At 51.4% G+C, this 11320-nt stretch overlaps 3 protein-coding genes across 3 annotated transcripts; 1 reads left to right on the top strand and 2 right to left on the bottom strand.

The window, feature by feature from the left end:
* The first annotated feature begins 58 nt into the window (after positions 1 to 58).
* LOC100898753 (INO80 complex subunit C) lies at positions 59 to 868 on the top strand. Its single transcript, XM_003744131.2, has 2 exons — positions 59 to 498; positions 597 to 868. The coding sequence occupies exons 1-2, from the start codon at positions 183 to 185 to the stop codon at positions 734 to 736; spliced, it is 456 nt and encodes a 151-aa protein (XP_003744179.1). The 5' UTR covers positions 59 to 182; the 3' UTR covers positions 737 to 868.
* On the bottom strand, positions 771 to 7082 carry LOC100909080 (calcium-independent phospholipase A2-gamma). Its single transcript, XM_003744201.2, has 8 exons — positions 7062 to 7082; positions 3316 to 3591; positions 2836 to 3206; positions 2341 to 2651; positions 2029 to 2247; positions 1664 to 1897; positions 1390 to 1556; positions 771 to 1301 (listed from the first exon to the last, which is right to left on the bottom strand). Exons 2-8 carry the CDS (start codon positions 3493 to 3495, stop codon positions 1047 to 1049), a joined length of 1737 nt encoding a protein of 578 aa, XP_003744249.1. The 5' UTR covers positions 3496 to 3591; positions 7062 to 7082; the 3' UTR covers positions 771 to 1046.
* Positions 7083 to 8148: 1066 nt separating this feature from the next.
* On the bottom strand, positions 8149 to 10233 carry LOC100898609 (uncharacterized). The gene is made up of 5 exons (XM_003744130.1): positions 9906 to 10233; positions 9356 to 9568; positions 9157 to 9238; positions 8841 to 9020; positions 8149 to 8676 (listed from the first exon to the last, which is right to left on the bottom strand). Exons 2-5 carry the CDS (start codon positions 9552 to 9554, stop codon positions 8190 to 8192), a joined length of 948 nt encoding a protein of 315 aa, XP_003744178.1. The 5' UTR covers positions 9555 to 9568; positions 9906 to 10233; the 3' UTR covers positions 8149 to 8189.
* Between the last annotated feature and the right edge of the window lie 1087 nt (positions 10234 to 11320).

The raw sequence follows: 11320 nt of genomic DNA, 5'->3' as shown, positions 1-11320 counted from the left end.
GTAGCCTCTCCTCTAGAGTCCAGGACCATGAACAGCCAACCGGCTGACATCAGCAGCTTCTCCATGTCTGGGATTCCTCCGGAGCTGCCCCAGCTGTGCTCGTGCCGAGGGAGCCGGCAACGTCTTTGAGTTGGAGGAAATTCTTCTTGTCCTAGAGACGAGTGCGCTCGTGTTATGAAAATATGGCGAAGAAGAGAGTGTCGTTTCCCGCTCCGACAGAAGCACCGGTACCGGTAAAAATTGCTGCAGAGGAAGAGAATACATCGATATCAACCCCGTCGACGTCTCTCGTCTCGGTTCCTCAGTCAACCAAAAGCTTCAAATTGGCTGCGTATGCTGCTAAATGTGTGAAACCCGAAACGAACAAGCCGAGAGTGATAAAGAATCTCAAGCAGGTGACGACGGCCGAACGACTCTATCCCAGCGGCGTAGCGTCGTATGCCTCGATCGAAATGCATCAAACAATGAAACCGGCAAAGAAATACTCCGATATCAGTGGTAGGGTCTTTGAGCGAAGTCCCCGCTTTCGAATCTGGGGAAAAAGATGAAAATCCTCCCCGATTCTCTCTAACATGAATTCCAATCTACTCGGTCAGGTCTGCCGGCGAAATACACCGACCCCCTCACGAAGCTCTACTACGCAGACTCGGAAGAATTTGCGAAAATCCGACTGTTGTCCTCCGAACAGGTCCTCGGATACCTGTCGCTGAGACGAGCCAATGTACCGATGTCTTAAAAAGTTCAAGAACGGAGATATATTGTACAGATTTATTTCATTCATCTTTCTGTGAACCAAACGACAATGTCAACTACTTTGTACAGGAACATTATTATCATTAAACAATTATGGTCACAGTTCTGAGATCTAATCTAAGTGCATGCTGTCACATTTTCAACGAAAACGGAGGCCCTGAGAGTTACTCAAAACCCTATACAGCCTCTCGGCCCCATCGTAACGCCTCACTTACAGCTTACAACGGCGAGGAAATTCACACTTGGTGATGATTCCCCTGTGTCGGACTCGGATGAGTCCCGTATAATCTCGGTCATACTAGTCGCTCCTGGATGTTGTCCTTCAGCAAGTCCCTACACTTCTGTGCTAAGGATCGAGGCTGAACCAGGCGGTCCGCCGCATGAACGAATTTCCTGTCATTTCGACGAAGATACATTTGAGCATCCAATCGGAGGCGATCCATTTTTTCTGGCCTCGTTTCATCCAACGTGAAAGGCTCCGACAAATAGGGATTGAAACGGTAGTATGTGCCCGGTTTCAGCAGATCGTTGCATAAGGTGTGCACCGCCTGAAACGAACAAGATCGGACGATTATTCGAGAGCGAAGAGACGGGAGCAGAATCATGGAGCTCGAGCATCCTTCGCGTCGTACGCACCTCAGTGTCAGTGGCGGAGTCGACGATTTTCATGATTTTCGTTTTCAGCGACGTCGACTTCGCAACGATCTCCGCCTCCTCCGGAATGTATCTCCCGGAACCGATAGACACCACGCACTGAATCTCTTCATCGGGCCACAGCAGACGGGACTCATGGATAGCAGCAGCTGTGGAGTCGGGAGGCTCTGTTCGTGGAAAGCTTCAACGACCATATTCATTTCGTCAATGATATCATCTCTATTATCGTGTTTGATTTCAATCTCCGATGGCTCGCCTGTGGGGTTGTTCTGGATGATTCCTCCGTCTTGATGAACATCACCATTGAAGTCGAACTCTTCGAAGTAGAAAGGTGCCGAGCTACTGGCTCTGACCGCCTGCCAAACGTGAGGACTGCACGAGCCAGCGTAAAAACTCTCTTCTTTCGGTGGGAGCTGATAGTTCCGGAAGAGGAACGGAACAAGTTGCTGCTTGTTCACGACAGCTGAGAGGATACCGACCTTAGGCACATCTGCAAAAAAAGGCCTTGAGAAGCGCTACTCCGAACGTATTTTCCATCCGGGAAACGTTCCGGAATCCCATTTGGAGGTAAATTCCCAGTCACGAGTCGTCCCAGGAATATTCAGAGAGAATGAGACTCACTCTCGTTTCTGCTGGAGTGATACAATCGCACATCGCCGTACAGTTGTTTGAGGATGTCCTGCCATTGCGAGGTATCGTAATAAGCGTGGTTCCACACAAGTTTCCCGGTACCCCACCACGAGCTCTGCTGGAAGACTGTGGAGCTCATGTTGCGATACAAATCATCGCATACGTCAAGGTCTTTCTGTAGCGTCGTTAAAATCCCCACGAGTATAGCACCTGGGAAGCAATTTGTGGCTTTGATGAAACACGATGACCGGGACCCCTGACCTGTCCCCGGACTGTCTCCTAACGGAAGGTTTCCCAACTTACCGGTCGATACGCCCACGACGTAATCGAAGAGCTCCGAAATTTTCTTTCCCGTGCATTTCTCCAGTTGACGCAATACTTCGATCACGAGCAGTCCGCGCACTCCGCCACCGTCGATGCTCAAGATGCGAACTCCGGCACTGTTAGGGGGTTGGACATACCCGAGGAGGCTGAGACATTCACGGGTGAGACCGAGGACATTCTCGTCATGAGATTTCCTTCTGATTTTGAGAAGTACCGAAAGAGCTTTATCGTTGATCAGGGTGGCTCGACTGTTCGGGTATAACAGGATGTGCTCCGAAAACTCTTCTAGTCTGAAAACCAGCAGATTATCCAATCGATTTTCTGGCCCGAAGAGAAATCCGAAGATTCTTAATCAGCCGAAAGTCTTCCGTTTCAATACGAAGTGTTTTTCTACGGTTTAGTTGATTTGGTGAGTATCCACAATTTTGCTTCGGATGGCTGGAGGTTACGCTCCGACAGGCGGACTCTTGTTACCTTTTAGCCAAAGCGCAAGGGAGATCGGCTCCTTGTATTTCTCTAATCAAATGCCTGGATCGCGCGTCGATGTCATCCACGGATCTCAGGCGATTTTGCTCAGCTTGTCTTAGTTCTTTCGTTATTTCCTTGACGGTCGGACGAGGACCCTTGGCCGAGGACTGAGCGGCTTTGCTGGCAGCAGCTTGTTGCTGCTCCTCTCTGAAGGCTCTCTCCAAAACGTTGTCTCGCAAAACATCGTGACCACGAGTATCGGCTTGGCCCGCTTCCGATGTTATTCCCTCGAGGGGACGGCTCGACTTCTCAGTCTCTGAGTCCTGTTGTACTCCGAGACGAGGCTGGAGTCTGCTAACCTGATCCCTCGCAAGTACCTGAAAGTTGAAAGCGTATTAGCCAGGCGCTGATCTTAATGAGCTCCTGAATTGCGACCAGAGGAGAATCAATGCGCGGAAAATTCATTCGACTGAAGAGCCGGCTCACCCTGCGCCACTGGTTATTCGTGCCCTCGACTAGTGTGCTCCACGCCTGGAGAGCACTCTCGTAAAGTTTCCTCGGAATTTTCACAGTGCTCATCGTCATTCTCGAGGGATTCATCAGCAGTGAACCTACAAAAGACCGCTGGAGTCTCTTGAGACGAACGAATCTCAGTGCCCCGCTCATCCTGGGAGATTATCGCCAAACTTCCGGGTCAATGCTCCGATACGTCACAGATCTTCCCCATATTGATCCACACGCGTTCCGTATATCTCGAATTACCTGTGGGAATAAGTAACATCATTGAATTACGGAGAACTCCTGTTCTCGCCGATAGAGGCGGGGTTCGCAGTGAAATCCGAGTACGATTATTCCACGATAACTATCTCACACCACTCGAGGTCCCCGTGGCCGCTCGATCTATAGGTGACTGCAGAAATGATTCGTATCGAATGTCGAAAGAAAAAGAACGCACCTTTAATGAATCTCGCCTGAACGATCTATTGAGCTTGGATAGTAGGTGTCTTTCTAGGAGCAAATCAACGATTGGTCTCTTCTCTCCACACTATCTCACTCGGAGTCGTCTTCCAAGAGAAGAGTTACTTCACCGATTGCTTCGGAACTCGATGTGAGGCTCGCGCTCCCCACTCGGCATTAAATCAGCTCTGGAAGGCGCACTACTCTGTCTGGCCTAGTGGCAACAACAGTCGCAGCCACTGCCTGCATCGTACGAGGCGAATCACGGCGGCTGGGCAAGAGAAAGAGTGAGGCGGTCGAAGACCGGCGAACGCAACAGACGTTTGACGTCTTCAAGGGAACGATGCCGGCCCGATTTATTTCGTGTATTTCGACCATCTCTACAGAATCGTCAGACTCGGAGCGGGACAATGCTTCCAATCAAATGGGAATGTGCTTAATTCAGCCTATCGGGGAACTCTGATCAAAATCATGAGGGGTCTAACGTTCGAGCGTTCATTGCCGTCGTTCCACGAGCCGGCCATGCGACACTGAAACTCGACAATGATCGGAATTCTTCTCTTTGATCGGATCTTCGTAGTGAACAATCTGAGCAGACACTGGTGACCGCCAGTAAGTTGCCCGCAAGTCCGATCCGCGGTTCGCCGCACAATCAACCGAACTCGGAGAAAAGGGCTTCCCCGGCAGCTTGTGTCGTGTTTCTGACGTCACAAGGTCGTCACATCTTTGAACGAGGCAAACCCTTCGGAACGAATATGGCATAAATGCGCACATCTGATCGAGTGAGCATCTGAGGAACGTATCAGGTGGGACTGAGGCGCAGGAACGGAATACCTGACCCTCTTTGGCTACAGTCATTTCCTCGCCATGATCCTAAACTTGAATACGGGGAATGACTCTTTTTGATGAATGTTCTCGAGAATGACTCTTTTTGACGAATGTTCTCGAGAATGACTCATGGTTCTTCTCGCGGTCTTTTCAGTCATATGGAGGAGGGAATTCTGCATCCGAGCTTGCGATGAGATTGAGCGAATGACATCCCTGATCGTACTCGATCTGAGTCCCGACCCAAGGCAGACACCATGACAAGGCCCACAATCCAGATGATTTGACTCAAACAATCGACCTGGGTCGATATAGAGTCACCAATGCAGATGATCACTGCTAATCCAGTTGACAGGGAATAGGTACGCAGGGAATAATGGGGGCACTTCAGCGCAGGGGACGCTTCCTACCATGCTCCGATGTCTCACTCAGTACTTGGATGGACAGACGAAGGATGCTCTCTGCGGAGTTCTTCGACTTGGTGCAGAAGGAGCGAAAACTTTCAGCTACCAGAGCTAAACAGATCAGAACGCATACAGCTACGATAAGGATCAGGCTCGTGTGATCGTCATCCTCGATCCTATCGAAGAGGCTGCAACCAAGTTGCGTACATCAGGATTCAGGATCCACGGAGTCGATGGATTCGCGCCCAGATTTGGATACGATTATGATGGGAGGGAGGAAGCTGTCGATCTTCTCCTAGATTGGCTTAAGCGAGGATGTCCCCATACAGGCACCAGCTCAGGAGACGACTGAATGCATAAATATGTACGTCAAATGTTTTGCGTAGATACGCGAGGCTTGAGCTCAGCGTCTATGAGCGGCGACGATACGTCCGGAGTATTCTCGCAAGACTTTTGGGGAAGAGGTTGCGATGGCGAGGTTCCTCAAGCGATGTTCCCCCGACAAAACCCCGGAATGAGCAAGAGCTCGATCGATCGAGTAGGAACCGGGGAGCTGAATTGAGGACTACGAGAGTACCTTCGCAGAGCCCAGAGAGCTGAAGTGTGCCCGCGGCGCGTCCATGTACCGCCTCCGTTGGTATCCCAGCCACACAGAAATGAATACAGGAGTCTTGGAACATCTCCACGGGCTCTGATTCCGCTCCAGAGCCTCCCCTGCGAGCGAATGCCTATGCTCAAGGCAGTTGGACGTCGGTGCTACTTGGGTGCCGAGCTGTGTTTTCAATACTCGGGGAGAGATGTGCTACGAAACAACTCTCGAAACCAAGAAGGTTCCCAAGAAAGGGAGATATATCGTCATCGGATCCCCTCCTCGGGCCGATTCGATTAGGCAACCTTCCGACCCAAAGAAGTCCCTAACGTTCAAGTAAGCATTTGTATTTTACGTCCCAGTCGAAATAATCCCTATGCCCACTTGCTCAGGGAATGAGTGAGGACCTCCGCTGACTTTCACGGAGTCTCTCGGAACCTTTTTCCCCTATTGGACTTCCTCCCGAGAATGATGGCATCGATAGATTTTCGCCAGTGAGTCTCAAGAAGGATGATCTTGAAGAGAAAGGACCTCCATTCGACGCAGTCTTGCTCTAATAAGACCCTGATAGCACGATCGTATCTTGGGGGCACGACCGATATTGCAAATCTTGAGCCGTCCGGTCCTGGCATTGGGCGTCTCGTCAATTCACATGATTCTGGAGCCTCGATCGGATCCGCTCCTTATAAATCCATTTATCCGAAGAGCCTACTAGGGTCTGATTCGAGGCTCGACGTTAAATCTACGATTTTAGGTTAGAGGCTCGGAAGGGAAACTGCCCGACGTTTATCTTCGATGATAGGGGCAAGACTAAGCATATTCGCTCATCCATGCCCTTTGTCCTAGGAGATTCGAAGTCCGGAAGGATCTCTAGATGCATAGGGCTATCATGTATTTGGAGGAGGCGAATCCAGACTCATGGTCTCCCTTCCTCTTTGAATGAAACAGTAAGAAGGTCATACGCGGAGCTTTCCTAGTTTTCGGCGACACCGGACGACCGACGTGTCCAGGCTGCTACCAAAGTGTGCGATCACTGACCGATGAGCCTAGAGGTACAATCGGGTTTCGGAGCTTCACGAGCACCGAAAACACCCTCTTGGTGACGTGTTCGACGGACAGGACTCTTGTCAGTCCCGATCCGAATAAGATTTCCAGAGCTTCGGATGGGATTTTTCGCTAGAGAGTCCTCGACGCTCGGTGCTGCGGGCGCTCTTAGAACGACGAGAATGATGACAAACAGGTCAGAATAGGTCATTCCAGTTGATTCCCGTAAGGGACATTTTCGGCCACGACCAACGGAACTATCCGTGTCCCGAGACAGGGATTCATCCCTTCTCATTTACGGGATTGGGATCTACGACGTAGAATCGCCGGCTAGGTATAGTGGACCGCTGTATTTCTGTGCGCGCGGCTGTTTCACAACAATACCTACCCCGGGAGGCACTCGAACCACTCACCGCGCTCCGAGGTATGGAATTCAGTGCATGAGGCTTTTGATACACAAATCACAAGCTCTCCGGAAGAGCTCCTCCAGAATGACACGGAAAGAGGATAAAGAACTTCAATGGGGAAGACCTGTGCAAGAAATATAAGGAGGGTAAACTTTAGCAGAATGGAAGGGAGTTGACAACACAGTGCAGACACTGATGTCGACAATCTTTGCTGAGAGTCGCAGCCGATCCGGGCGGTTCTTCCCTCTCTCTCCTGGGCCGATCATCTACTCTCATGGAAGTTGACTATGATGCGTGCCGGATCGCTTTGAAATCCCTAGGATTGAGCGTGATTACGCTTCCCGGATCCATTTTGGGTAGAGGAAGATTATGCCTAGCGTCCCACTCGAAGCCATCATGCTCTATTCCGAAGTGATTCATGGCGATCTTGCGCTCCTTTGGTTCAACTCATTCTTACGAGGCAAATCGAATCGAGAATAACGATCTGTCCAGGTTACCTCCGACGGTCATGCAAGGATCATGAAATCGATATCCCCGCGTATCCAAAAAGTATATGTGAAGACGCATAGATGTGTTATCACATATAATTATGCACATAAGCCCTGTTTTCCATTCTCAAGCTCTTTGAAGAATCGAGATATGATCATTCGCAACGTATCCGGGACCCACCTGGGCCGGTATCTTCGACCAGTGCTAGTCAATTTTTTGCGGTGTCCGCGGTCGTCAGTCTTCAAGATCCGTTCGGAGCAATCCTACGATGAGCGCTCGCATTTTTATCGTAGTTAAGGAAGCCTTCGGACCCCACAGACGGCGACTCGGATTGCTCACCTGTTGCAGACCCCATATATAAAACCCATATAGCTGGCCGTCAGGCGGAGTCGATATTCCAAGTGTATTACAGATCGATTCAGTCCCTCGTGCGGCGCCGCCGTGAGACCGGGAAAGAACGTGTGCACGCAGCGGGGCGCCTCCGGAACCAGCTGGTTGGGGGAACTCCTTGTTCATCAGAACCCAGGATCTTCCGCTGCATCAGAGAGCGGGCCGACCCCGGTAAAGCATTTCGGATAAGGGGGAAACGCGGGAAGAAATGCAGATTATGGCACGAAATCGAGATTTATTGAGTATCAAGGTCTCTCAATCGTCTTTTGGCACGGGTCGTGGACGCCGATAGTTTTGTCTCCTCGGGCCACGACGGAAGACTCTCCGTCCATCTGACGGACCCTCTGCATCCTGGGAGTCCGACGGTTCTTTGGATCGTTGCTCAGCTTCTGCCCTACGCTTCCTACGACTCTCCTCGTAACGTTTCAGAGAGGCTTCGGCTTCGGCAACTTCTTCGGGAGTTATATTGTACTCTTCGATCAGCGACTGATAATCGTCATTCTTGATCTTCAAGAATTCTTCATAACGCCGTTTGTGGACCGAATCAACGAGAGAAACTATCTCTTTCAATAAGCTCTCATCGTAGATCTCTTTCAGCGAGTCGTACCTCCCACTAAGGAGCCTCTCTATCTGAGAGCAGCGTTTCTGACTGTACCGGAGCTCTGCTTTCATCAATTGGTACGAGAAACCTTCCAAGAGACGTCGCATGTAGAGTGTGTTCTGAACTTGAGAATTCGACAATCTGGGAACAAAGATGGGGTTGGAGAATCCAGAGGTTGAGCACTCAATTCCCGTTCGTACCGAAACGGGAATCGATCGCCGCCTGCGCGGATTCCCTGGTGGCTCCCTTCCAGGCAAAATCACATTGGACATTACGTCAACACGGGAAGTGCGAGAATAACGAACCTGTACTGGACCGGGAGAATTGACAATGCTCGGCAACGGATCAGGAATTCGCTCGTGACCTTGAATTTAGCCAGTTCCACCTGATTTTTAAGGTAGTTGTTGAAAGGATTCAACCCTTCCCTTCCAAGTTCCTCAACAAGCCTGTGGCGGAGCTCTCTAGTCGCAGCGATATCATCCGGTCTGGAACGGGGATCGAAATTAAAATTCAGAGAGCCCCGAGCCCCGAAGGTCAGCGCCCGAGGCGCCGGCGTCGCATCCTCCCTCGGACGCTTACGGATGACGATTCGAGGTGGAAAGAGGTTCGAACTCCACTCACAGCTTCCTATTAGCGCGCTCCGGATTTCGCTCACGCCGAACCTGGCCACGCGGATTCGCAGCTCGTCGAGATCGGTCTCCATCTTTCGTGTCGGAAGCGGAGGAATAAGTTCGATTAGGAAGTCGGAGATCTTATGATGGCGAAGATAGCCCCGGGGAGTGAAGGCTTTCTGTCTAGCTCAATCTGGAACGGCACTCACTACTTTGCGGTTGTTCTCTTTCCTGACCGTCCTCTCGCGGTCGCGGCCTTCGTTTCGGCTGCGATCTTCTCTGCACGTCCCTCGCGCCTTCCGTGTCTCCTCCCGCAGCATCGGGACTTCCTCCCTCAGCGGCGACCGATTTGGGTCTGACGGGAAGAACCTCCTCCGCAGGAGGAGGCAAGCTCTCGAGATCGGCCATGTCTTATCACAGACCTGTGAACGCGGCACCGAATGTATGAGTCATTTACGAGTCGTCATCACGCCGTGGAGGTTGCACGACGCGTGGCGAGAGACTTCCCACAGCCTGACACGTTTCGGAGTCACCTCGATCGCCTCCAACGGGCGCTCATGCAAAAATTCCACTCCATGTCTACACATGTCGGTCGACGCTCACATCGAACACATGAATTTAACTAAACGCCCACCTAATCCCTCGAAACGCTACGAGTCCTCTGGAGCAGATCGAATGTCGAGTCTTCTCCTCGAGGAGCACGAACCGCTCTCGACGGATCTCGGCCGGAGCTTTCCGGGAATTATTTTTCACACTCACCGGATCGCAGACTCCTATTGCAGTCTCTGCGGATGACCTACAGCTCGAAGAGGGGCAGCAGTCTGCGCCCGATGTGAGTGTTTGGGAGTCAGTCAGTCACGTCGAAAGTGTGCTTCGAGTCCGTTCAGTGCATCCACGACTTTATCTCTTAATGAAGACGACGGTCGTTCCAATACACATATCGACTACGTGTTAGCTGTAGTGGCGCTGACAGCCAACGGCGGTTGGTCCGTCCGTTGGATTCTGCTGCTATCAAGCAAGCGGCTGCCACCGCCGCTGGTGCCGCCGTAGCAAAGATAGAGGGATTGGAACCAAGATTGAAACAATTGGATCGTGATGTTGTCGGGCTTTCCTGACGCATGTTCTCTTTGTGCCCCACCCGCCCCTTGGAGAGACTTTCCACAAACGAGAGGATCGCAGAGCTCGTCGCATCGGAGACGGTAAGCGCCAGTGGGATTGGCGCCGTCTCAGTAAGAGCTCGCACGCCATATCGACAGTTTCGAATTTTCTCGCGCGTCGACAACCACTGCAGCCAGAGTCGGAAACGAGACACGCTCGAACATTCGATAGCGTTTTTCGGATCCCGGCAGCGATTCGAGAGCCCTTCCTCGGATTCCCGAAAATAGAGTTTCGCCGCTTCGATGGTTTTTTCATTCCTCAAGTCTGTGCAGTCGACGGAGTCCGAGCGAAAAATAAGACGTGGAACGAAGACTCCGAGCAGTGTTTTTTTGCCAAGGAACTTGGTAGGGTTCGTCGTGGGAGTACAAGCTGGCGCTTCCGAAATACCGGGAACGTCGATTTTCCGCAGAAACGATTTGAAGAAGATGGGATACTTGTTGGACTTCTCCTCATTTAATGATTAGATCCAATCGAAAGGTGGTACAAATCTTCCATGGAACTTCGCCTCCGATCCCCTACCGGTCGCGGATATGATCGAAGAAGTTTCAATCACGGAAGGAAGTCGGGTCCCTAGTCCCTACGGAAACGGTTTGAGCTATAGGGCGGGTTTCCGACCGGGCGTTGCTTTTGAAACTCAGCCATCGCTCACCGGGGCTCCTTCCTGGCGCTCGGGATGTTCTGTATCTGCTCAATGATACCAAACGGTCAGAGCTGCCTCATACGAGCCCTGAGTCACCGTCTCCAGCATAACGTCTCTTTCAGCGCTTGTAATGTGGGGCTCAAGTTCGAAATCACTTATCTATATCGGAAATCCCTTCAGAGCGCGCCGCAGGTCGAAGACCGCCGCGACTGATGACACGGACAGCGCGTGTCTCGAGTGTTCCACTGCCGCGTGGTCGTCGGTCGCGGAGATCGGAAAAAGAGTCGGACCGCCCGACCAAACCCGAAGCCCCAGCAAAGATCCAAGGCGATATCGTCTGCTGTTTGTTTACGTCAACAGTCAACAGCAATAAGAC

The sequence above is a fragment of the Galendromus occidentalis genome, unplaced genomic scaffold (assembly GCF_000255335.2).
Source record: "Galendromus occidentalis unplaced genomic scaffold, Mocc_1.1 scf7180000077460, whole genome shotgun sequence".
NCBI classification, from domain to species: Eukaryota; Metazoa; Arthropoda; class Arachnida; order Mesostigmata; family Phytoseiidae; genus Galendromus; species Galendromus occidentalis.
Note: the sequence above shows the minus strand (reverse complement) of the source record. Positions and strands in the feature narration are given on the sequence as shown.

Coding starts and splice junctions, on each gene's coding strand:
- LOC100898753 (XM_003744131.2), top strand. CDS start 183: ATGGCGAAGAAGAGAGTGTCGTTTCCCGCTCCGACAGAAGCACCGGTA. Junction 499..596: donor GAAATACTCCGATATCAGTG/GTAGGGTCTTTG, acceptor CTACTCGGTCAG/GTCTGCCGGCGAAATACACC.
- LOC100909080 (XM_003744201.2), bottom strand. CDS start 3,495: ATGAGCGGGGCACTGAGATTCGTTCGTCTCAAGAGACTCCAGCGGTCT. Junction 3,207..3,315: donor CGAATAACCAGTGGCGCAGG/GTGAGCCGGCTC, acceptor TTCAACTTTCAG/GTACTTGCGAGGGATCAGGT. Junction 2,652..2,835: donor CCTTGCGCTTTGGCTAAAAG/GTAACAAGAGTC, acceptor GCTGGTTTTCAG/ACTAGAAGAGTTTTCGGAGC.
- LOC100898609 (XM_003744130.1), bottom strand. CDS start 9,554: ATGGCCGATCTCGAGAGCTTGCCTCCTCCTGCGGAGGAGGTTCTTCCC. Junction 9,239..9,355: donor AAGAGAACAACCGCAAAGTA/GTGAGTGCCGTT, acceptor CCGACACGAAAG/ATGGAGACCGATCTCGACGA. Junction 8,677..8,840: donor ATTCTCCCGGTCCAGTACAG/GTTCGTTATTCT, acceptor CTTTGTTCCCAG/ATTGTCGAATTCTCAAGTTC.